The sequence below is a fragment of the Telopea speciosissima genome, chromosome 1 (genome assembly GCF_018873765.1).
Source record: "Telopea speciosissima isolate NSW1024214 ecotype Mountain lineage chromosome 1, Tspe_v1, whole genome shotgun sequence".
NCBI lineage: Eukaryota > Viridiplantae > Streptophyta > Magnoliopsida > Proteales > Proteaceae > Telopea > Telopea speciosissima.
In genome coordinates, this window is record NC_057916.1 from 61977306 (window position 1) to 62003564 (window position 26259).

At 38.4% G+C, this 26259-nt stretch overlaps 1 protein-coding gene and 2 non-coding genes across 5 annotated transcripts in view; 1 reads left to right on the plus strand and 2 right to left on the minus strand.

Annotated features, from left to right (window-relative positions):
* The first annotated feature begins 227 nt into the window (after positions 1–227).
* On the plus strand, positions 228–388 carry LOC122649328. Its single transcript, XR_006331287.1, has one exon. It is a non-coding gene; the product is annotated as a U1 spliceosomal RNA (small nuclear RNA).
* Positions 389–6530: 6142 nt separating this feature from the next.
* Positions 6531–6726, minus strand: LOC122649233. Its single transcript, XR_006331207.1, has one exon. It is a non-coding gene; the product is annotated as a U2 spliceosomal RNA (small nuclear RNA).
* Positions 6727–14467: 7741 nt separating this feature from the next.
* Positions 14468–26259, minus strand: part of LOC122664679 — a 67712-nt gene continuing 55920 nt past the window's right edge. For all 3 annotated transcript variants that reach the window (XM_043860635.1, XM_043860628.1, XM_043860618.1), the window contains 2 exons: positions 17526–17611; positions 14468–14844 (listed from right to left, as the gene is read on the minus strand). In XM_043860635.1, coding sequence (XP_043716570.1) covers positions 14685–14844; positions 17526–17611 — 246 coding nt within the window. In that variant the 3' untranslated portion in view covers positions 14468–14684. The remainder of the gene's footprint in view (positions 14845–17525; positions 17612–26259) is intronic.

Here is a 26259-nt window from a genome sequence, read left to right on the forward strand (position 1 = left end):
AACTAAAAAAACCCACTTCTAAATTCGGATCCACATCTGTCTGCTCCACATAAATGAAATCATATCACATTATCACCCAAAAGATAGAACAATCACAACCGTCTATTGCTTAGATTAAAAAGATAGATGCCCTGAAAGGTGGATTCTTTTTAATCCCACATCGGAGAACCACTTGAGGGAACAAGGGAGGAAAGTGTATAAACAACGGAAATCGAGAAACCACAAACATACTTACCTGGACGGGGTCGATGGGTGATCATGAGGGCCCATGGCCTAGGTTGGTGACCTCCATTGCACTTGGGAGGGGTGTCCGTCTAACATCTCCCCAAGTGGGAGAGTGCACGTCATAATTTGTGGTAGAGGGGGTACGCGTTCGCGCGGCCCTACCCAATTCTCTAGTTCAAAACTGTTCTATGTAAAGATAGATAATTTATCAATAAGTTGTTAAAGTAATTCTATTTTGTTTCAGTGTATCAAAATTAATATTATTTCATATTCTTTCCTAATTATTGTTCTAATTCTTTTTCCGTATCATCTTTCTGAGTTCAATTGAGAGTGTTAAAGCCCATACCTCTTTAATAGACTTATATTCTGTAAATTCACAATAGTTTTTTGGGTATAATGTGTTTCAGGCGTTACATTGTTAATGACTAATTTGACAAATTGATTGTGCATTCAATTGCAGATTCAATTGCAGTGGATGAAGTTGGTTTGAATTCCTCTCCCACCTTCCCTCCTCACTTGGAACTTTTAACATCTTACATGTGGGTGTAATAGTCTGAAGAAATGATTTTTTTTTTTGGTCTGCACCACTGCTTAGAGTGATCCAATTTGGGTTGAACATTTTCCTTTTCATTTTTCTAGTAAATTATTGCTGAAGAAGACTTGTAAGAATGATCCAAGTTGGGCTATATTCCCTTGGTTGCCAAAGGAGTGGCCCCCTTCAAATTCACATTCATCTGGCGGTCCTTCAGTTTAATTACTTTCCCTGATCCAACAACAGTATTCAAACATTTATCTTTTTCATAAATACTTAATTTTCTCCACTCTATCAAACCAGGTTGAATCATCCATGATGGTAATTATGATTGTACAGTTTCGGTTGGATCTCTTCTGATGATTCAAAAAAATAAATAAATTATCTTTAATCCTGTGTATATCTCCTGCAGTGAGAGTGAGAGTGAGAGCAAGAACCAGCTCAACTTCCCTATTTTGCAGCTCAGGCAAGTCATAGTAGTATTCCCCTATTTTGTTCTTAGCCCTTGGTGTAAGCTTAACGGTAAGGGGTTAAGCCCTTGAATAGAACAGTCAATCATCATTTAATAAATGCCTGAATCTGCAGTAAGATCTTATAAGTCTGTCCAGATGGTTGATCCAGAATTATTTATTTGGAGTTGTTGCTCTGTTCCACCATACTATTTCTAGCCTAGAAGATTAGGATCATATGATTACACTCCTTTATCAAAGTTTTGGACCATCAATCGGACGGTTAGGTTTCTTCGAAGTGATCTGTTAATCTGTTAAGGGACTAATCACAGTTGTTTCACATAAGGTCCAATCCAATTCCTTCATAATGTTATGTTTGACAATGTTTCATCTAGATGTGCATTCTCCATGAGTGATCATTTCTTCATTTTCTTACCAACAGGTTCAAGGATTTATGTGGAACAGACATTGTAACGAAATCATGAGTGGCCATGGGTGTTCTTTATTTTTGGTAAGTTTTAATCAAATTCATTCATCTTATGTAGAGTCTCTCTGATATCTTTAGAGAGACTCTACATAAGATGAATGATGAATTTGGCTATAACTTACATTTTTACACTTTACAATGATTCATCCAGATGTGTATTCTTTATTTTTCGTCGTAAGTTCTTGTCATTGTTTTAAGTTTTAATCATTGTAAAGTGTTCATGGTCATGGATATAAGACAGATATGAAAGATAAATATTGTGAATGTCACAGTCAAAATGGTGTTTAAGAACAAGTTGATCTCCAAACCTCCACTGCATTGGATACTAGTTCAAACTGAAGCACCTATTCTTTTGTTTGATGCCTCTTCCACCACCTTCAAGAACAAATGTCGAATTTGTCTCGCCACTGCTAAATAAGATACACCAAAAGAAAGGCCCTTTGTGCTTCCCCATCAAACCTACTCCCACTACAGTGTGTTCCTTGCTTCTTGCAATTGACAGGGTCTTCTTGTCTCGAACAAGAATGTGAGAAAAGGTTTGTGAGGGATCAAGATACTTAGACTGACATCTTCCTATATTTCCTGATATGGTGCTAAATGTTGGTAGCTCTACACCACAGCTGGGTGCAAAGACCACAGTGAAGTCATCTTCTATAGGTCGGCAGCTTACGGTATTGTTGCTAGTGTAGTTTCCTTTGCATCCCTCCATATATTGCAAGGCTTTGCACACAAGACCAGCATTGTCCTTTAGTCTCAAAAGCTTTTTGGGCTATTCTTTCTCATTAGTTATATCAACAAACTCATTTGTTTGGGTTTCCTGTTAAGAGATTAACTCCCAATGACCATGGACAAATAAAAAGTATAGGAAACAACAGAGTACAATGATTATAATGGGAAAATATTTGGAAAAATAAAACTGATTAGAGTATGGTATCAAAATGCATTTATCATGAGACTTGTGTAAATTTAAACACATGCGTGACCTTGCAAATCCCAACGTAACTACACTACATCATCCAACTCTACTATGGATCTATTGTCCACTATCATTATCATAAAATAAAGAAGTATAATACATATAATGCCATGAGATTGATCTTTTGACATAGTTCTGACCACATTGTCTTCTTTCTTACTCTTTCTCTTAATCTGTGCTTCAGACAGTTAATTGCTCCTGTTAGCAAGACCTATCTGAAAATGAACTCAACACATAATTGTTGGGAGAATTAGATTCAAAAGATTTCAACATCATTTCAATAATAAATATTTGAGATGTCCTATTTTCTTCACTTGATAAAGAGGCATCTCCTATCTTGATACTCAACCCTTTGAGTTTTATTTTAAATAGCAACATCTGGTTGACATTTTGTTTTGTATGGAATATCTAAACTGATGTGTGCGATCAACTTGTTCCCCTAGCATGGCATGATTTTTGGAGGAACAAAAGATAGAACGTTAGAAGAGTTATGCTGAAAGAAAGCTTCACACTTATGATGAGAAGAACCCATCTCCGATCTTTTGGGGGTGAAGCCCTTCTTTGCAGGATGAACATGTCTGAGCTTCTGGGCAAGAGCCAAAATAAACTCAATTACATCTTGGTACTGACTGTGGAGAACTTCCTTGAGTGCCATCTCTCGTGTTCAAGTTGGGCATGGCCAAGTCAATCCACCATTGCTGGATTGCTTCTAAGGCAGAAGCATATTAGGGTTGGAAGGCAGATGGTCAACATTCCCTCTTTCGTGGTAAGAGTGTACTCGCTGAAACACACTGATTTCTCACCCTCAAGTCGTCTAGTGCAGATCCAGGAAGAGCAAAGAGAAAAAACATGAACCAGCTGCCAAGAAGGTTGCTAGCAGGGATGGAGACAAAGAGGACGAAGATTGAGCCTTAGTTTAAACAGTTTTTTTTTTTTTTTTTTTTTATACCAACAGTAATCTATGCTTCTAGTTTTGTGTTTAGATTGAAAGCTCCCACTTGAGCTAATGTTATTAACCTCGACAACTCATGCAAAATCATAGTACTAAACTCTGTAAGTTCATATGTGCACTGTAGCAAGTCGCCTTTTGACTGTTAATTTGAAGAATTAGTGAGTCTGTCTTTCTAATCAAGAAAATAATAAAGGGAGGGTTACTTTCAAAGATATGCTTCTGGTTGTTTCACACCCACTTCTCAGAAAAATTTCCAAAGAAATGGAAAGGAAGAAAATACAATCATCTAATAAGGAATTAGTGCACATAATGAACTGGGCACTTGAAAGTTGTCTGAAGAAGGGGGAATGCAGAACTCATGCACTCTTTATATTGTCGAAGGCATGTTCTTCCTTTAATTTTCTTTTCAATTGATATTTCATTTTATGGGGTGTTGGCGATGGGGTTTGGAATGCTTGAGATTTTTCACCATGAATGTTGACAACAATTAGAATGATGATGTCCTGCCTAGAGTCTCACAGTATATGAATCCAGAACATCACTATGAAGATTTGGAAAGCATTGTATGAGTTATTGTTTAGTTGGAAACAGACAAAAATTTCTTCATGGTGTTTGAAGAGGCATTGGCCTATACCTGAAGCCAACATTGTAAAGATGGGTCCTGCACTCAACAGAACAGTACAGATATGAACTCTCAATGTCATTTTTAAAAAATAAAGGGAGGGAGAACTCAAGCACTCTTTATATTGTTGGTACTGCACTTGTCAAAAAGAGAGAATTGGAATGCTTGAGATTTCACCATGAAAGTTGACAACAATTACAATGAGGATGTCCTGCCTAGCGTCTCACAGCATATAGATCCAGAACATCACTATGAAGATTTGGAAAGCATTGTAAGAGTTATTGTTTGATTGGGAACAGACAATTTCTTCATGGTATTTGAAGAGGCATTGGCCTGTACCTGAAGCCAACATTGTAAAGATGGGTTCTGCTCTCAACAGAACCGTACAGATATGAACTCTCATTGTCACTTTTACTGAAGGCCATATGCCACAAGATTCAGATTTAATGCAATATACAGGGAGTGAGTGGAAGAACCAAAAAAAAAAATTGAAAGCTCCAATCACAGGGAAAGATCTAATGGAATTAACCAGAAGCAATTTAGTGTCTAATTAGAGAAATTCCAAGATGAAGTCTGGGAATTCTAAGAAGAAGCAACTACAACTTTGCCCATAGAAATACAAAGAAGTTGAAATCTGAGAAGAATAAAAAAGGTCCCTTTACGCGCAGAAAGAATAGGCAAAGAACCCAAAGTGGAATCAACCAAGTAGAAAGAGATTGATAAGTAACCTGTTCATGCCCAAAACCATATCAACAAACAGTATGTTGCAAAGAATGAACCACTTGAAGTAACAGAGTTTGGACCCCCTCATCACGGCTGGCACCAGCTGCTTACTTAAAATGGGATTTGTTTCTCAAGGGATCTAAAAGGGAAGGGAAGCAGTGAAGTCACAAAAAACAGAGACTGTGGAAGTGGGTTTTTTCCTTGTTGTAATTGCTTTACTTTCAACAAAGGAGCCCCTTCTAGAGAGGTCAGACTAGTTCATACTTAAAATTTCAGATTATGTGTTCTTACCCTTCGGCCTAAAGTTTTGTATAGCTCATATATGCTTGTGAACAAAAAAATACCAGTTTTTTCAGTTCAAGCAAACGGGTTCCTCTCCTCTTAATCCCCTGCTTACTTAAAACAGATCCGTTCATTAAAGAAGTGAATAAAAAGAGAAATTTCAGATACTGGATTCTTCTTCTTCCTTCACGCACTTTCTAGATGGCAAAACAGGTTCCCTTCTTCCGCCACATTTTGATTTTGGTAGTGTAAAAAACAGCCCAGAAGAGAACTAATAAAGCTTAAGAAAAAGACCCACCCGGCATTCAGTGGTAATGCCCTAATGGGAAATTGATCGCATCTTCCTTGAAAAAGGGAAGACAATGATCTAGCTTTGCAGAGTGATATGGGTACAGATAAGGGTGCCAAAAATCCAAAATGGAACTCGAACTGGAACTGACCATTTACGATTGAATCGAGCTAGACCGTAGAGAAATAACTCGATTTTGATATTATTGGTTCTATTTTCATTTCTGTTTTGATTTTCACAGAAAAACCGACGGTTTTAAATTGAATAGCAACTAATAAAAATCAGACTGGATAGAAACCGGTAACACTAGAACGAATAAACTCAATTTTCTGTACTGTTTTATGTTCGAGCAAAAGATGATTCTGTGTTTCTAAGGGACTATTTCTATGATGGTTTTTTTATAATGAAAGAATGTACAGTAAAAGAATCCGCAATATATATTAAGATGGTAAGCTTTAGTTATTCTATACTTATTAATACTCTCAAACTAGATGATATGAATTGAATTAAGGGGTACAAAAGCGAAAATAACCGTGAACCAACACTACAAACCACATATGAACTAGAATTAAACGCATTACATATATGAACCTAATATTGAAAATCGAATAAATCCGGAATGCAAAACAAATCTGATCTCAAAATTTCACTTTTTAATCTACCATCCCATAAAGACCCTAGCCCAACTCTAGTAGCCTTAACCTAAACCCAAGCCCAGCCTGATCCTTTTAAGACCAAGTACCCAGCCCAACCCTAGGAACCTTAACCTAAATCCAAGCCAAGCCTGACCCTTCTAGGACCAAGTATACCCTCGACCTAACTTGGTTGGGCTTTGTAGGACCAAGTACCTAGCCCACCAAGTATACTCGATCCTAGCAAGATTTTACAAGGCCGGGAGGCTATTACGGGGGAGCCTTACCCCCTCCACACGATTTTATATATTATGTAAACTGATTGGATCGTATGATCAAGAAAGATTGAACTATGTTTTGGTAGGGGTGCGCCAAGCCCGTGCAGAAGTGCAACGCATGGACGACGCTCGAGGACCCCAGTAGCAAGCTACTGTGGTGGACCTTCCCCCAAGAAAAATTAATTTAATATCATGTGGGTCAATGACCCACGTATCAGATATTAAACTGATAAGAACAGATACTACACTTGATCTTAGCCAAAAGGCCGAGAAAGGTATGCTTTGAATATTGGCTTATTCTGGTTTTTATAAACAACCTCAGCTTACTCCTCTGTCTTTTATTAGCGATGTGGGACTATTTACTATTTTGATGTTGTCTAATTAGGGTTCTTATAAAATCCATCCATTTTCCATAGGAGAATGGTGGTAGTACTTCAGACCAAACTGTGTGAATCTTGATTAATAATATCCAAACAGAAAGTGCAATCCTATCAGATCATCTGAGACTAAAGGTGTATATATCAAATCCTTTTAGAGTAAGGCAAAAAACTATAACTAGTAGTGATTTAAAGTAACTAGATTAAGGTGAAATATTATTATTTGCCTTCATCTCTTCACTAAGATGAGAAGATCTCCAGAGAATTTTTGGGCTGCTTTTGAAAACCAGAATCATGAAGGGTTTTCCTTCAGAATTGAAGATTTCATTCATTGTGTCAAACGCAGCTCAAGATTCCATTCATTATTCTGTTACTATTATTACTGCTGCTCTCCTTTCTTTGCAGCTGAGTCCATTTGCTATTCTTTCTAACACTTTCCAAGCCAAGTCATGCTTACTTACACCTAGAGATCGAACACTGATTCTCTTACATGCTCAACCTACAATCTGCGTAACTCGAAGGAGGAAAGGATACATCAGTTGTGCTTTGCAATCATCAACTTTGAAGAATTGGACAATAACTATTTGATTTGATTACATGGTTTTACATCTCTAGAAAACTATGTTGAACTGGCTAGTTCTCTATTTTTCTTGGGTTTCCTATTTATATTGTGGTTTTAAATTAGTAGTTAGTTAATAATTATGTTGGCTTGAACAGGCTCAGGCACCCTAAATTAAATATTTGATTTAGAACCCACATATAAATAACATAACAATTTTTCCACCTTTACTGTGATGAAACCTTGCTTTGGGTGTAGTGTTGGATTTATGTGTCCATCAAACCCGGTTCGGTCCGGTTTACATTGTATTGAACCGTTTATGTATTTTGGTTTAATATTATCACATGCGATATAAATTTTTTAAGCATTATGTTTCTATAAGTTTTACTTAAAATGGTAGACACGACTAGGGTTTGGACTGGGCACCCTTATCATATGGTCGTTACATTGGGTATGCCTAGATATGTTGATGTCTGGGTACGAATGCGAAAACACATTATGATGTGCATTGACGAAGAATTTACTGTTGATTCCCTCATGTATTAATGCCAGATGTAGCATGGAATAGACATGTGTCACCGAGAACCTATACCTAAGAGGACCTTGTCACTACGAAATGTGAATGCAATCTTTGGATCATCAATGACTACGATTCAAAAGAGTCTAAGCCGGTGTCTTGGGAATCCCCAAATAGTTCGTGAGCGAGAGAGTTGCTCAACATGGTCACCACTGCCCAATTAAGGAACATCAAGATAGAGATTGTCTGTGGATGGTCGGGTCAAAACCTGGATCCAATATTGTTTTAGAAATGATTTTTGTAAAACCTATTTTCACATAAAATGATAGATTATATGTAGCTTTGACTAAAATTATTTTATCGTGTTTTGCGGGATCCGATCACATATACAGACGCCCTTGTATGGACATGTACTATGAAAATGCGGTTTAGCAGTACATGTGTACATGCCCTAGATTCCATAATGATGATGTTGATTAGTGGTGGATTGGTACATAATAATTTATTATTATGTGAGGGTTTAATTGGAATTTGCTAATGAATTAATTATTTATTTAATTTAATGGATGTAGTGCTAATTATATTTATCCATTAAATATAAAATAAATAATTAATTAACTATTCCCTATTAGATTCTATTTTTCTGCTTCTTCACCAATTAGAAGCCCATTAGGTTTAAATAGGTCCAAGTCAAAGAGGAGTGACAGATATTGACTCTCACTGAGATTTATCCAAATAGGGTTTTAGAAATCCTGTCGATATAAACACACCAAGGGGAGGGGGACGCCCAAGCTAAGTTTGGACGTTTTTTGCACCCTCCCCCCCTTGGACTATTTTGGCTCCCTCTCTCTCTCTCTTTCTTCTTGCTCTTTAGCTTTTGAGAGTTAGGGTTTTGGAAACCTAGATCTGTGCTTGAAGATTTGAAGAAGAGAATCTAGGATTGGCTTGGAGAACGTTGGCGGTTCAAGATTGTTTACCTAGTGTGCTTATTGGAGAAAGGACCATTGTCTAGTGGAGGAGCAACGCTTGAGGGTCAAAATTTTCGCAAATTCTTTTGATTTCTTAGTAATTATTTATTTGTTATTCCATGGGATGAGAAAAGATAACCCGAATCGATTCTTTTTCCCTGCGAATTCGGGTATGGGATGGTTTTCTTTTTCCATGAGATGGAAAGAGATGTTTCTCTTTTCTTGTTTCTTTCCTATAATTTTTATGGGACAAGAAAAGAGATGGTTTGTATAATTTTTTATACCAAACCTTACTTATATTACTATTGATTTTCCCATGGGCAATTATGGAGGTGATCAAGAGAATTCAACTTTGATCTTTTCAATCCCTAGAGGATTGGATGAACCAAGAGATGGTATATCCTAGGACCTTCTATTGTAGTCAATAACAAGATCTTTATTGTGAGAGATGCATAACCAACCATCCACTCTTAACAAGTAAGGAAATGTCACAATTACATTTGATCGGATTAGGTGAAACCATACAACAGTTCCTCCCAAGATTGTAAAAATAGGACCAAGTTTCCCTTCAGGTATGGTTCACCGCGGGGCAGAAGAGGGTGGGAAAGAATATCAAGAAGGTATTTTAGAAAGATACCAAAACCTAGAAGGGGTTTGTGAACTCTAGGATGGTGACTTTCCATTCACTAGATGGTGGAGAGAAACTTAGTCCTTAAAAATAAGTTTGGAATTGAGAGATCTAAATCATATCTCCAATCTTGTTTGACCATGATTTTAAACAAGAGTAATTGGCAAGATCTACTAAATAGCAAAAAGATTTACAAAATTGATAGGTATAAATTATGTTTTGCATTCACAAGTTACATAATTTAAAAAGATTTACCAAATCCCCATGTGAGTAAAATAAGCTAATAAAATAACAACCTAAAATACCCCAACATCCTCTCTCTCTCTCTCTCTAACACCACCCCAACCACTCCCTCCTCCCTCCTAACTCCCCACTCCCCTGCAACCCCACCCCCAACCCGTCCCTGCAAACCCACCCCGTACCATCAATGATATCATTTGAGAAATGTATAGTCCCTTCATTCACCTCTCTTAAACCACTTTGAAGCCAAAACTAAAAGCTGGTAAACAAGAGACCTAATCCATTTGGCAAAGACTTTTTCGACAAATTCTCTCGCCCGAACCTTGTCAATGAGTAAAAAATCACGAATAGGAGAAACAACCTTGACCAGTACCTTTGACCAATTCGACAAGAGGATGCATTTGGCTTATAATAATAGCAGCTATTTCTGCAAACTATAGAATCCTGAATAATAGGAAAGTGTAAATTATCCCTTAGATTAAATCATGGGCTCTTACCATAATTGACAATAACATCTGTTACAAATAGCAATCCAATTTCTTGGAAAAATGAATGGATTGAAATTGAATAATAGCTTATGAGTTTACAATAATCTTTTCTGTACCATAACAATTTGATCTGTCGTTAAAATTAAGAAACAAATTCCGCCTCTTTGTTTTTGTTGTTTAGCATCCATATGATTTTTCAGCACTTGCAAAACTTCATTAACATTAATAAAAGATTAAAACTAACTAATTGGAAAATAAATCAGAAATAAAGAGAAAAATTCTTGGGTAGAAAACAAGGCAACAACAATTTAAAGACGAGAGAGAAAGAAGCCCCATGGTGGGGGTATTAGGAAACAACCGGGTTATCCGAATGCGGATGAGTATTAGCTTTTGCATTCAAATTTAAAATATCTTCTTATAACAAAAATAGACGGGAAACATAGGTTACCTTAGAACTGCAAGCGTAGTTCTTCCTCTAGATAATAGTTCTTCCACACTTGAGCAACGATAGGGATTGATGATCACCAACTCTTGATGTTTCAATCCAATGCCAAATTAACACGAACTATTCACCAACAAAAAACTAGGGTTTCAAAAACCCTAAACCATACACCACCAATCTCAAAGAGAGAAAGAGAGAGGAGAGAGAAAATTCGGCCAAAGGGGGGAGGGCACAAGTTCGACTAGCTAGTCTGGCAGACCCCCCTTTATGGTATGAATTTATAATCCTCAAACCCTTAGGGTTGAGATGTATTCCAATTCTCACTTTCCTAAAGTGAATGACAGACTTGTTGGTGAAGAAACTTGATTTGCAATCCGACTTGCTTCTAAAGACGAATGAGGTAGAATCTAAAAGGGTCCGTTTATTTTTTGAAAAAAAAAAGGTGGAATAGTAAAGTTAGTGGGGCCCACATATAGTTGGGGTAAAGGAACATAAAAGGAAAGGAAAGGGAAGAATGGACAAATGAATTGTTGGGCCCCACATTAAATAAAAAAATCGATTCAACTCTTATTTCTTCCTCCTCCTTCGTAAAGACAACCAGTGAACCAGACAACTTGACGAACTCCACTTGATTAACCAATCAAAATTAATTAGATACAGTGTTAAACATTAGCAAACATTAGCGCCTCCTTAATCTAGAAAAGAAATCAAGAAAGACACATCATAACTTAGTTCGTTCATTCATTCATTCTTTCTTTCTATACCTAAATCCTGAAAACCTTTTGTTATGTTGTGAAACATGAGATCAGATTGGACATATCCAATTGCCTGAGTGGGGTGAATATCGGTCTGTGAAGGCGCAACATATCTCCTGCCACAAAAAGTGAACCGATGTGATAATGGTGTGGCGCAAAGTGGCCGTAGTTCTATCTGAGAACTACAGAATTATAGCCATATGAATATCAATTTGTCTGAAACTATCGATCAACGACCTATTCCAATTTGGTAAAGTTTTTATTTGTTATACCATATAATGGCCACCCAATAGACTCCCGGCACGTGGCATCAGGAAGGACAGCTTACGGGTAAGAACTATCCATCCGAAGGCCCACGGTAGACTCGACGAGTAAGAACTATTCGCCCAGCTGGAGCCCACGATAGATCCGACGGATCAGGACTATTTGCCCGAAGGTCCATGGCTAAAAGGACCCACCGGGTCCCTCATAGAAGCATGAAGAAGCTGGCTCGCCCATCAAGTCAATCAATCTATCATCGCCAGCCCTATGAACCCCAAAACATCACCCCTTACTGGGGGTGGCCGTATGACAGAAGGCCTAAAGCACACCCTCAATCCCTAAAACAATGGTCAAGTGGGCAATACCACTCTCCAATGAAAAACCACTCTCCAGAAAGGGCAGCCACTCTAAGAAGGGCAGCCACTCTCCATCACATTTATGGGCATCTTATGATGCAAACCAGAAAAGGAGCTCCTACGCTCATAGGGGACCTCACCCCAATGAAGGAACTCTCCATACAGGACTCCCCATATCAGAGACAGATTAAACATTCTGCCTCCTCTCCTGAGGAAGGCTTCTCCACTGGTCACATAAAAAACTTTACAATGGCACCATGCCACAAAGAAATCAATCCCCATAAAAGGGAAGGTAATATCCCATAGAAGGGGATCGAGACTTTGAGAACCCTCATTGTTTCATCTATTTTCTAGAGAGAAACCTGACTTAGGCATCAGAGAGTCCCGCGTAGGTGCCCCGCGGCCCGGTGCTTGCCTCACCCTTGCCCGTTTGCTACTCTGTGCAGGTACCACCCGTGGGTGGACTCGAGGACCCGAGGTTTTTTGAAGCAACAATATCGATCAACCAATTCCCTCTAACCCATGTGAATATCAATCTATCCGAGAACTACGATGTTGTAGCGGCAAACTGAGAACTACAATGTTGCAGCGACAATCGATCTAATTCTTCAGATATGTTTTAGTCATGAATCGAAGTTGCAACGGCAATCTGAAACACCTTCCGCCCCAAATTTCCCTTTATCGTTGTATTATTTTTCATTGTGGGTTAGCAGAACGCCAGATCGAATGCTTTACCTTTCCTTTCCTACAAAGTCCTACCTAAAAGTGTGGGACTTTGGAGAGGGATGGGGTGGGGAAATTTCATGCCACATAAAGCCCAACAATCCCCTTAATTTCCGCATAGTTGTCTCTTCATTCTCTTGCCTCGTGCAACCAAACAAACCTAGGTTTTGGAATTTCATGGAAAACTTTCCTTTTTTCCCACCCCTTTTTTCCCACCTCATATTTTCCCAACAAACGAATGGGCCCTTTTGTGATATCTTTAATTATAGTTGATAATTTTATCAAATAAAATACTATAATTAAGAATGAATGGCCGTCGACCCCCTCTACTAATGCGGTGAGTGCTCTTTGTTGCTCACCTCTATTAATAGGATGTTTCAAGGTATAGGATATGCAGTAAATCGGACCCTGGTAATCCGGTGCTCATTCTGGTTATTGTGCTCATTCAGGTGATGGAAAGCGGTTGCCCCCCTACTTTATCTAAGCCCTCATAAAGCATTTTCCAGGAGTCTCTTTCTCCATTCAAATAAATTGACATAAATTCTTTTCTTACTTGTTGTAGACTTCAAAGAAGAAAAAGGAGGCATTAGTCAGCGTAGGAAGGCCAACCGAGCAAAGCTTGTTCTTTTTCTTGGCCGTGCCATGAAGTGAAATTGGATCGTATGTTAGTTAATCAATAGCCTATTTTATAATTTTTCCCAATTAAATGTGATGTATAATTAAATTCTTTAATTTACATATATGATCCTTCACTAAACAATATCTCATGATGGATTAGAAGATATATAAATAAATACTACCAAACCCCAATCCATCATTGTAAATCTTTTTTTTTATTTTTTATCTAGTAGATCTTGGGCTATTCGCAATTCCCCCTTTTAAAATTAGAGTTCCAAATAGGCTTGTAAACAGATAAGGATTCGGCTCGAATACAGATTGGACTTGATCAGATCTGAATATTTCCTGGCCAAATACAGATATCTCTAAACGAATTCGGATGCAAATCGAATTCAGATTTTCGACCATCCATTTATATCTGTGTCTTGTGCAACCCGGACCTTCCTCCCCCTAGAGGACACAATTCACTCTCAATCCATATCTCCTAGATCATGATTCTCTTCCCTCATATTCTAGAACCTGTTTAATCTTCAAATACCCTCAAGATCATTATTTACTTTATTTTTTATTATTAAATATTCAGATTTTTTTTTCTGGAAATCTCTAAACAAATACGGAAGCGAATTCAGATTTTCGCTTATCCATTTACATCCCTAGTTCCAAATGAGTATAACCAAATCTTGATATGGTCTATTCGAATTGGAATCGATTGAGCACACTTAAATTTACGAGTTCCCATTAAAAAAAAAAAAACAATCAAAATTCCCGAGTTTCAAAAGTTTGGTTTCTACAGGCTACAGGGCGTCAATGAGAGGAACTGCAGAGTTGAGCAATGTATATTGCGCATCACACAACATGAAATCTGGTCTTCAGTGCAGGTCAGGTCATGCTTTCATCGTGCTGGTCTCAAGTCCAAGAATCCGTACATCATGCAACTGAAATTAAGAAATTAGAGAAGACACGGCAGACAAGGTCTCCAAGAGGCAAAAATATTGCACATTTTCCCACAAATTTATCAATCACAATCTAGTAAAACAATAGAACTCGTCTCTCTCTCTCTCTCTCTCTATTCACAACGGAGCTTCAGTTCAGAGTTATGGACACGCTAATACTTCTTTCTACTAACAAACAGATCCATTTTTACAGTTGTAAAAAGAATATATACAACAGGATTTTCTTTTCTCCGTATCTTTTCTTCAGTTGAGGGAGTGTTAGGGGAACAAAAATAAATTCCTCCAACTTCCTCTGATCTTTCTAAAAATCAAGGATACATGCTCATGAAAAATTCTTAAAACTGCCATGCTACTATGAAGGATTTTCATGAAGCCAGAAGCTATCAGGATCTTGACTCAAAAGAGAAGGATCTGTAATCTCCAGGTTTGCGATGTGCCAGTCAACGAAGCGAGTTTGTAGAGACTTGACAACAAGAAGAATACTGGGCAAAATCCACCAGTTGTCATCTTCCCTGTTCACCAAAAATGATCCACAAACATGAAGACATTCAACAACGAAAACAGCCCAAGTAAACAATAATTAATGGTTAAAAAGCAGCTAGTTCTTTTAAGTTAGCTTGGTTCCAGAACCAAGCTTACTTGGCAATTATAACCGCACAGTAGTGGAAGGTGATTACTATCCAATGTTAAAAGGGTTCTCCTAAGGATATTAATCCAAATGACGTGAAGATAATTAAATTTTGTAACCATTTGTGCCCTAGCTACTCCAGACACACTCAAATTTCCTTGACCCCCAGGAGGATGTGATGATAAGATAATAGGGTGAATCTAGATCAGGTTGATTTATGACTTACCATATCTCCTTGGTGAATCTAAGATCACACATTGTATCTTAACCATCCTGAAGCAAACCCGATCAGGAAAATTTTTATGCCATCACCTGAAACTTCTTATGTATTGACTTTTCTTATATTATTGCACCCTAGTTGTCTAATCTATCTTTTATCATATGATCAAAGAACAATTGAATAGTCCCAAAAGAAGTCCCGTTTCCTAAATGGTTTACTATATGTTGGCTTATTCAAGGTGGCCTGGCTGCATGCTGTCAAGTTAGTAATAACCTCTTGGATCAACCAGATTTTGTATAATGCATGCCTGGTCCAAAACTTGGCCCTATTTTAATATCTATTGGGTAGGGATTTTAATTCTTTGGGTTTTATTTGTAATGAGTTGAATTATAAAGCCCAAAAGTAGAGGTCTAAAGGGTGCACAAAAATATGTAATTTAATTACGAGTGGAGCCCATAAGAGATTAGTTTAGGATTTTACTAGTAATAGTTTTTATAGAGATCTTAATGTAGTACTAGTTTTTTTTTTTTTTTGGGATCAAATATTGTAGTACTAGTTTGAGAATTCAAATCAGTAGCCAAAACCAAGATCAATATTCAGAGGGTAGATTCAAGAAGGGGCGAATTCAAATAACAACGAATTAAATGGATGGATGGGTATAGGATTACTATAGAGTGTAGGGAATGTAGAGGGGAAGCTATGCTGAAAGCCTGAAAGTTTCAAGTCAATCGGGAGGTTAGATGGGTAGGATATGGTAATCCTAGTAGTACTAGGAGTGAGGGTAATAAGGTAGTTTCAGGTACCAGTTTAGGGTTTAGAAGGTGGAACTACGTCACTGATTTCAGATGTAATGTAATCTGACTTCAAGTAGCTTAAATAGGTTAAGAAAATAGAATCAGTCAAGGGGATGAAGGTCTAAGTTGCAGGTTTAATGGGGAATAAGGGTAGAATAGGAAAACAGAACTTTATTCAAATCCAGCCGTCAGACTAGACTAAGATTTGAATAGAGTTCTGTTATAGGGTTGATGAAGGTATGGTACGAATTTCAGATTAATTGATCAGATGGCTGGTTTGCTTAATCTAAAAACAAAAAAAAAAACCTTGTGTATGATCTTCTAGAAGGAAAGGTTCTAGTTGCAGGAAAAAAGACGAATACTTACTTGTTAATGGCAATTAGCACTAGAAAAATAAAAAATCAAGTAGTATATCAGCAGCTTCAGAATAAGAACAATAGAAAATAACGCCTGGGCTTAACGCCACAAGGTGGTTCGATTGGATCAAACACCAATCTCCTTGATCAACACAAGAGATTCTTCAATGGAGAAGAAGAGTAGCAACAACAGCCTTTTCATTAATCAAATTCGTGTACAATGCTTTACTCCATTACAAACTTACATAAAAGACTCAAAAATAGACTCAAAAATAGACTCAAACACTGAGAAGGAAAGACCTAACCCAATCCTTAACTAATAAGGTAACCTAAACTGAGTAGGTAAGTGAAATTATCAAGGAAACAAACTCAAAATAAGATTGGACTTATAGATTCCTAATCCAGTCTAACTAAAACATTTAATGACAATTAAAATAACAAGAGCGAATTACATGCACCCCCCTGTTTGAAGCAATTACAGAACCCCCCCCCCCCCCATTGTTTGAACATTTACATGGACCTCCTCGGGACTATTGTGGGGCTTACAATTAAGCCCTGTCCGTTATGTTGAAACCGTTAGTTGAAGCTAAACATTCATAAATGGCCATATTACCCTTCAATAAATGGCCATATTACCCTTCAAAAGCTTTAAATTATTACAAAGTGATATATGAAATGATTAATAATGTCCAATCTTTTGTCTTCATGTAGGAAAAATGCCATGTTTTCAAAATCCTTTCTCAGGATGAGATAATGTTGGTGAACTTCCAATTCCCATTACCATGGAACACAATATTTGGTAGAATAAGACTAGTGCTGATTGGCTCTACATTTCGAGTCCTACTTTTCTCGTCTAGGTAGCGGCCTCTCAGAGAACAGGGGTCTTCCCTTTTGAAAATCCTTTAGCTCTCACTGTTACTTATGTCCCCTTGACCACTCAACACAGATGCATGTGTGTGAATGCTGAAGACTAGAAAAGGAAAGCTTTGATTCAATATGGCAATGAGACAAAGATATTTGTTTGTATATCCAGGTCTAAGTAAATCATTAAATTCATACCATATAAGCATAGCTACAATTTTCTTTTGGATGAGAAGCTAAGAATTGACATTGCTCAAGTGAATGCTTTTCCAGTTTTCACAAATCTCGACTTAATAATAAGTTGGAATAGCCAAAGTAGAAGTTGAGAGTGGACCTTCTGAGCTTCCACGTATTTGTCTTTTCGGGCGGGAGAGAAGAGAAAAATCCATAATGCAAGATTCCAGAAAAGAAAGCGACAGCCTGCAAGATCAATGCAATGATCTCATTAAAGAGGCAAAATTGCAAAAGTATTTCATCAAGAAGAACAGCTGCAAAGTATAAGCACAGCAAACTGCAAAACATACTTACATTAACATGTTTTCACTTTGAAAAGCTGTTGACACATTCTAATATGTGGCTTCTATGCCTAATTGAGTGGTTACACTGTTGTAGAAGCTATCAATTTCCAAGTAACAACCCTACAAACACTTTGCAGGGCTGGCCTTTAATGACACAAAATTTGAAGTTTTGGATTATGATACTTCAGAGGTAAAATATCAGCATCTGTATATGATGGTGGCGACGGCTGTTGCGGCTGCGTATACTCTCTGTTCCTGTTCTGCTGTCTGAGAATGCAGCTCCGGTAGGTTTATATCATGCATCTCGACAGTCTCGATCCAGTATCGAACCGTTTTGGGTTATATCGACTGTCTGGTTCGATACATGTAATCTTTTTTCCTGTACGATACCGTAACGTCTTGGTACCTTCTGATACCGATATGTATCGATACTTAATTCCTTGCCATCTATAACATATTGATGTACATTGGATTATTGTAAGCACATGTTTTTGGCAGTGGATAATTCCGTTTGTCTTCTTTTCTTTTCTTTTCTTTTTTGCATAACTATTACAACTCTACCTTGAATTGTATAGCTCTCATATGCTTTATACCTTTTTGCTTATAAAGAAAAGTTAGAAAGAACTCCATAAACCCAGTGAGATTCTCTGCGTGAAAACCAATTGTATTAGCCCACCTCCTGTCTCATAGACCGATTGATGTAGGACTGCTATGGTTTCAGATTTATAATGCTGAACTACAAGGAAATTTGGTGGGAAAGAGGGTAAGATTGGTTAAGTGTTTAACTAAGAAAAATTAGGAGACAATAAGAAATAAGTTACTGTTATGGGATTGCAAACAGTACCAATGTACAACAACCGTGAACAGTAAAATTAGATAGAGCAGAAGAGGATATAAAACTAAGAAGAGAGAATTGTAATGCAGAGAGCGCGATTATATGATAAGAGAAGAGAAGAGATAGGACAGCATACGACCGGCTATGATGTCTGGTGAGAAATGTTGGGCAGCTAAGAAACATAATATATATAAACTCAGAGACACATTCAGGTTTCCTCCTGCTGTGTTTGCTGGAATTCTGCTGAAGACGTGGATCACCCCTTCTTCGCTTGCCCTTTTTTCCTATCTCTTTGGAAATTTCTGCGTGCTAAATGGTGACCTTAAAGGAGAAGAATTCTCCACTTCGACCGGGAATGGAATTGGGTTGATATGACCTTTTCCGGCAAATCAAGTTGTGACATTGTTGGAAGGCTTGCTTTTAGCGCCGCCATCTATTACATCTAGATGAAGTGCTATCTCAGAAGATGGACAGCCAAATCCAGGATAATCCAACAGATTTGGGATACAATCCTCTTTGGTGTTAGATCCAAGATGTTAGGGCCCCCATCTAGGTGACTTGGCCCCCTTCCTAACTGAAGCCTGCGCTTGTTATTTCCCTTTTTTCCTTTCCCCCTCCTAAGGGGGTGCTTGTATATTCTTCTCTCTTCATAATAGATTATCTTATTTACAGAAAAAAAAAAAAAAGGAATGAACAAATTAGAGCTGATTTGGGAGTAGCTCCGATACATAATAAGCTGTGAGAAAGTCGTTTGAGGTGGCATGGCCATGTACAACAGAGGCCTTTAGATGCTTCAGTATAGATGAGTGATTTGATGCAGATTGAAGGGGCTAAAAGAGCCAGGGGCAGATTTAAAATGACTCTGGCAGCAGTGGTGAGCAAAGATATGCATAGCTTAGGCCTTGAATCAAGTATGGCTTTGAATAGAGCTGATTGGAGGGTAAGGATCCGTGTACCCGACCCCATTTAGTTGGGATAAGGCTGAGTGAGTTGAGTTGAAAAGAAGAGAATAGACACTGAGATAAAAGAGAGCATTGTAGTGCAGAGAGAGAAGAGGGAGAACAACCTTCAATTGGTCTCTGTGAGCTCATCTCATTCACAAAAATACAAATTTTATTTTATCACTTCCTTCACTGAATTTGTGGTAAATAAAATGCATTTATAAGAGTCTTGTGTGAAGAGAAAAGAAACGCTTCAAAAGAATCATCTAGACTAAAGACTAGACCTCCTAAATTCAACTTATTCCAACTTAAATCAACTTAAGAGTTGTCTAGAAATAAAAACTAGACATCCTAAAGTCAACTTATTCTAACTTAAGAACTTACCTAACGACTAAGGTTCAAGAACTCGATTTCGGTACTGGTTTCGCCCAGCCAAAAAACCGAGTTGGGCCGAGATCTCGGCTAGTTGGTGCATTTTTTATTTAACTCGAAGGCTGGTTTCAATGGGTTTTAGACCTAGTTTGGGCCTGTAACTTGGTACTCAGCCTATTTTAGGTCATTTAAACACAATGGCACTATTAGATTTTGTAAAAACAAAGTCCAAATAGGAGTTTCACTTTGGACCCTAGGTTGGTAGGCGACGACGTATTAAAATACCCTACTCTACACATAGTTTAGTAATAGAAAGCAATCAAAGCATTAAATTAATGTAAAACAACTTAAATAAACATTAGAAATGTAAAGTAGGGTATTTTACATCAATCTTAACATATATGATATACCTCTATCCTTCCAAGCCATGTTTCTGAAGCCAGTAAGGCTCAAACTGTGCCACATAGGATTCCCATGTCAAAGTGTTGTTGAAGAAATGCGTGTAGTCTACCACCACACAGCCTAGATTCAGGGAAAAAATGGTTTACCTTCAAAATTTCTTCAAACTTGAGATGATTTGTAACAAATCTTGCAAGTTTGTAACTAATTGATGTCTCCGGCAAGTTTTCCGTTGAAACAAGGTGGAAAAACCTCAAAAATCAGCTCACCAACATAGTTCCGTCACTTCCCTGTCGAGTTTTGGCGAGATCTGGACTATCTCAGTCGAGATGTGTATCTTTTAAACTAAGGCTTGGTCCAAATTTCGGTCGAACCGAAATCTCACCAAGATCTCGACCGAGTTGGTGCACTTTTTAATTTCGCCTTCAATCTCTTCTCGGTTGGCGAGTTCTTGAACTTTGTTAACGACTTCCGAAACAAAAGAAAACTCGTGCTCCCCCCCCAGGACCTAATATTCGGACTCTATAATTATTCCCACTACAATGAAACTACTAAAATTGCAAGCCTATATGTATCATAAATACTGCTATTGTTTTTGACTTTTATCAACATCGATAATCCCAAGTCCCGCTTTTTACAAACATAACCTGAATTAGAGTGTAATTGAAATTTTAAACTCAATATGGAAATGGAATCAAATAAAGACAACCAAATCCAAATAAATGTCATAAAGGTGAGTTATCAGGGGAAATAATGTAACAAATGTCAAAGTCCTAATATTGCATTTTCATATTTCTTTACAATTGTTTCCAGGAATCATGGTTCTAAATCTTGGTCGAAACATGCAGTTTCGATTGAGATATCTTGGTTTCACAAGAAACCAAGACGAGATGGAGTTGGATTTTATAAAATCTCATGTTTCAACAGTTTTCAACCGAGATGTTGGTAATTTCGCAAGTTTCAACACTTATGCTCATCGAAACCTGAGGAAACTTGACTTGAAACTAGGACAAATATTATTTATGCCAAAAACCAGGTCAAACACTTATTTATGCCTAATATCATTTTGTTGTAATATGGGTTCAAGGGTAGAATTGTCCTAGGGGTAATTTTGTCCTTGTACCAATTCCAGAATGTCCCCTTTACATTATAAATAAAGATGGTTGTAGTCACTCTGACTCAAGCCAATATTCATGGAATTCAATATGGCATCAGAGCCAAAAATATTCCGGGAGTGGGAATTAAAATTTTTTCCTTTTTTCTCTCTCTCTCTCTCTTCTTCGTGATCTTGCCCCAAGGACAGCCACCACTGCCAACCTCCTCCAGGCCTCTGCCACCACCACTAGCCCTCCTCTGCCTTCCGCCAGCCCCCACAGGCCCCTCCACCACCTACCGCCAGGCTCCGCAGACCCCTCGACCACTACTGCAGGAGCTTGACTTCTATGAGACATTTCAGCCCATTTGTTCTATTGATGCCGTTAATTTCAAGAAACATGATGAGATTCGCGTCTATGATTTTCTTGCTGGCCTGAATGTGATCATATCTCAGGTGCTCAGTCCAGATCCTTATCCTACTCTGGAACAATCCTATGCCCTTGTTCAGCTTGAGGAGAGCCATCAGTAAGCTATGCTTCAGCCCATTTTACCGGAGAGATCAGCTCTTTACGCTGGTCCTGGATCTCAGTGTAGGGATGCTCCTGTTCCCTCTGCTGGCCGCCTTCCTTCTGATCGAGATGGTTCCAGTTGTGATCCCGTTAAATGTGAGTACTGTGGGAATGAACACCATACGAAGGAGTGTTGTTGGAACTTGCATGGACGTCCCACCTCTGCTGCTTCACGTGGATGTGGAGGTTCTGATTCGGCCCACGCTCATCACACTGAGGTGACCCCTGCTGCAGTTATTAAGGGCAAGCTCTCACAGGATGACGTGCTTATACTACGCTGCATGATGTTCAGGATGGAAGCCCCCTCCTCATCAGTAACTCCATCTCCTACCACCTCTGTCACCTCCGGTTCATCTCTTCTGCCTCCAACTTTGTGCACTCAGGTATTCCTTTTGTTGGTCAGTGTAGTTCTGATATTACCTCTTCCTGGATTATTGACTCTATGGCCACAAGCCATGTCATTAGTTCTGCTAGCCTTTTTTTCTACCTTTTCTTCAGGTTCAGGTAAGGACAGTGTTCGAGTTGCTGATGGTTCTATTTCTCCGTCTTTGGAAAAGGATCCATTTCCCATTTTACTTCTCCGACGTTGTCATCTGTCCTTCATGTGCCCAATTTTTCTACTAATCTTCTTTTTATTAGTAGTATTACTAGGGACTTAAACTGTAAGGTCACATTCTTTCCTTCTCATTGTGTGTTTCCGGACTTGCTAACTGGGCAAATGATTGCACCTGTTGCAAAACTGAACACTGTTCGCATTATCCTCTCATGTGCTGTTAACTTGGGCTAGGACCTGCAACAAATTGATGTAAAAACTGCTTTTCTCTATGGTGAACTTGAAGAGGTATATATGGATGTTCCCCAAGGATTCACAAGCAAGGAAACTCAAGGGAAAGTATGCAAACTGAAACATGCCCTATATGGGTTGAAAAATCCCCGAGAGCCTGGTTTGGGTGTTTTTATAAGGCTATGGTCAAGGTTAGATATACTCAAAGTAATGCTGATCATACCTTGTTTATCAAGCGATCTGGTGATCATATTACTCTTCTTATAGTCTATGTTGATGACATTGTCCTTAAGGAAAGTGACTCAACCAAAATAGCAAAGTTGAAATCTTATTTGGGACAAGAGTTTGAGATCAAAGACTTTGGGCAGTTGCGATACATCCTTGGGATTGAAGTTGCCCATTCTACTAAAGGAATCTTCCTCTCTTAAAGGAAGTACACCTTAGACCTTTTATCTGAGACAGGGATGCTTGGTTGTCGTCCAATTGATATTCCTCTTGAGGCTAACACACATCTGAAGGGAAAAGATGGTGAGCCAGTGGACAAAGGAGGTTATCAGCGTCATTGGGAGATTGATATACCTTTCCCACACTCGACCAGACATTGCTCATGCTGTAAGTTTAGTGAGCCAGTACATGCATGACCCATACTCCACTCACCTTGATGTTGTGTATCGTATTATGAGGTATCTAAAGTCAGCTTTAAGGAAAGGGATCCTTCTTTCTCCTCACACTCATATGCGCATAGAGGCCTTCACAAATGCTGATTGGGCAGGTCCTCCAAATGACCGCAGGTCCACATCTAGCTATTGTTTTTTTGTTGGAGGAAATCTTGTGACCTGGCGTAGTAAGAAACAAGCTGTGGTTGCTAGTTCAAGTGCCGAAGCAGAGTTCCATGCTATGGCACATGGAGTGTTATGGCTTAACGGCCTTTTTCAGGACCTTGGTATTACCTCCAATTCTCCCATGATGCTATACTGTGATAGCAAGTCTGCTATTAGCATTGCCCATAATCTAGTTCAGCATGACAGGATAAAGCATGTGGAGATCGACAGTCATTTTATCAAAGAGAAACTTGATCAAGGAGTCATCTATATTCCGTTTGTCCAGTTCAATGGATAGTTAGCTGATGTTTTCACCAAAGGGCGTAGTAGTACGGTTTTCCATTCTATTTTGTGCATTTTGGGCATATATGACATCTATGCACCAACTTGAGGGGGAGTATTGTAATGTGTGGTTAGAGGGCGCTTTAGGTATCTTTGTAATTATGTTTTGTTCTAAGGGTGTCCTTGTAATTTGTTATTTTTCTCCTCATATTATAAATAGAACATGGCTATGCTGTCTTGAGACACAAGTCATTATCCCCCAAATCATTTTCATCATATGTGAATGTAATTAAAGATATGTATGAGGGCGTGGTGACTAATGTGAGATTTATGGGAGGTAAGGGCAAGGAATTCTCAATTACGATTGGGTTACATCAAGGATCAGCCTTAAGCCCTTATCTTTTTGCGCTTATCATGGACAACCTAATCAAGAGCATTCAAGACGAGGTCCTTTGGTGTATGCTCTTCGCCGATGATATCATTTTGGTGGATGAGACAAAAACAGAGATTAATGCTAAGTTAGAGCTATGGAGATAAACCTTGGAAACAAGAGGCTTTAAGATTAGTAGAATGAAGATGGAGTATATGATGTGTAATTTTAGTCACACTATGATGGATACTGACATGGTGTGAATTGAGGAAAGAGATACCGCAAAGTGACTATTTTAGATTTTTGGGGTCAATCATAAATAAAAAAGGTGACATAGATGATGATGTTTCACAGAGAATTAAAGTGGGATGGATGAAGTGGAGAGGTGTGTCAAGAGTGTTGTGTGACCGACATATTCCTATAAAGCTTAAAGGAAAGTTTTATAGGACTGTTATATCACCGGCTATGATGAATGGGGCAGAATGTTGGGCAATTAAGAAGTGTCATATTGAGAAGCTATGTGTAGCAGAGATGAGGATGTTAAGATGGATGTAAGGAAGAACTAGGCAGGGTGAGGTAAGGAATGGACGTATTAGAGCTGACTTGGGAGTTGTCCCGATCAAGGACAAGCTTCGAGAGAGTTGTTTGAGGTGGTATGGTCATGTTCAACGGAGGCCTAATGACGCCCCAGTAAGGAGGAGTTATAAGATTCCGATTGAAGGAGCTAAAAGTGCTAGGGGCAAGCCTAAAATGACCATAGGAGAAGTTATGAGGAAGGACATGCATAGTCTAGGTCTTGTACCAAGTATGACCTCAGATAGAACCTATTGGAGGGCAAGGATCCATGTAGCAGACCCCATTTAGCTGAGATTCCCCTGACTTGCTGGGCTGTGCCTCTTTCCTCTTACTTTCATCTTTCATTTGTCATTTTCCATTTCTCATCTCATTTCCCATCCCTCTTTTCCCATCTCTTCATTCCCCTTTTTTGTTTTAGAATTCAGTTGAACCTACTTTGTATTGTTTGGATCCATGTAACCAACCCCATTAGGTTGGGATAAGGCTGAGTTTGTTGTTGTTGTTGTTGAGAATTGGTGGCACCTATGTCAGTGGTACTAATGCAGATTCAGCATCTGTGGATTCCCCGCCCCACCCCCTTAAAATCGTTAAACTAAGGTTTGATTGCAACTATTTTGGTAAGCCAGCCCTTGTAACTGGTAAGGGTGAGTTTCAGGAACCAAGAACAGACTGGAATATCATGCTGATTTTTCCGGTTCTATTGGTTTAGTGAGGATATTATAGCTGAGTTTAAGTTGGTTATAAAATGGTTTGGAAGTTTTTCTATATGCTTGGCTGGATTTTCGGATTGAAGATGATTAACTGGTAGTAATGGTATTGGATAAATCTTCACCTTATAAGGATAGCCACGCCTTTGTGCTCTAAAGACTAGTACTCCATCTCCTTTTTTCCTTGAATGATGTGATCAGATAATTCTTTAGCTAATGAGTTAATGTGGGAGAGGGGGAGGGACTAATAAGCATTCACTGTTGACATATGAGGATATTGGCCATTGACCCTTCTAGTAGTTGTATCATATGATTCCTACCTGTCTCCATTTCTCCAACAACCACTAATAAAATCTCTTGGTTATTTCAGGTAAAAAAAAAAAATATCTTGGTTAACTATGGTAAAAAAATAAAATGGTCTGATAAGCATATTAGCACAACCAATGGACAGAAATTATCTGTGATATGCTTCATGATATCTTGGTTAAAACCAGATCTCTAACTTTTATTACTACTTCTGTAGCTAATTGAATGTCAAATATTTATTTGGGGGGGGGGGGGGAGGAAGCAGATGAAACCCTCACTATTAGAAGGTGTCTCAGACATCAAACAAATAAAAGTTAAACAACAGGAGCAGAGGATGGGCATAAAAGAAATATTGCGTTGAATTGGGTCATGGAAAATAAACCCCCCAATATATATATATATATATATATTTAACATCCAGAGACATGGGAGAGTTTCGAGTTTTGACACTTCTCATGTTTAGCTCAGTAAGTAATGAAGTTGCCAGAAAAAG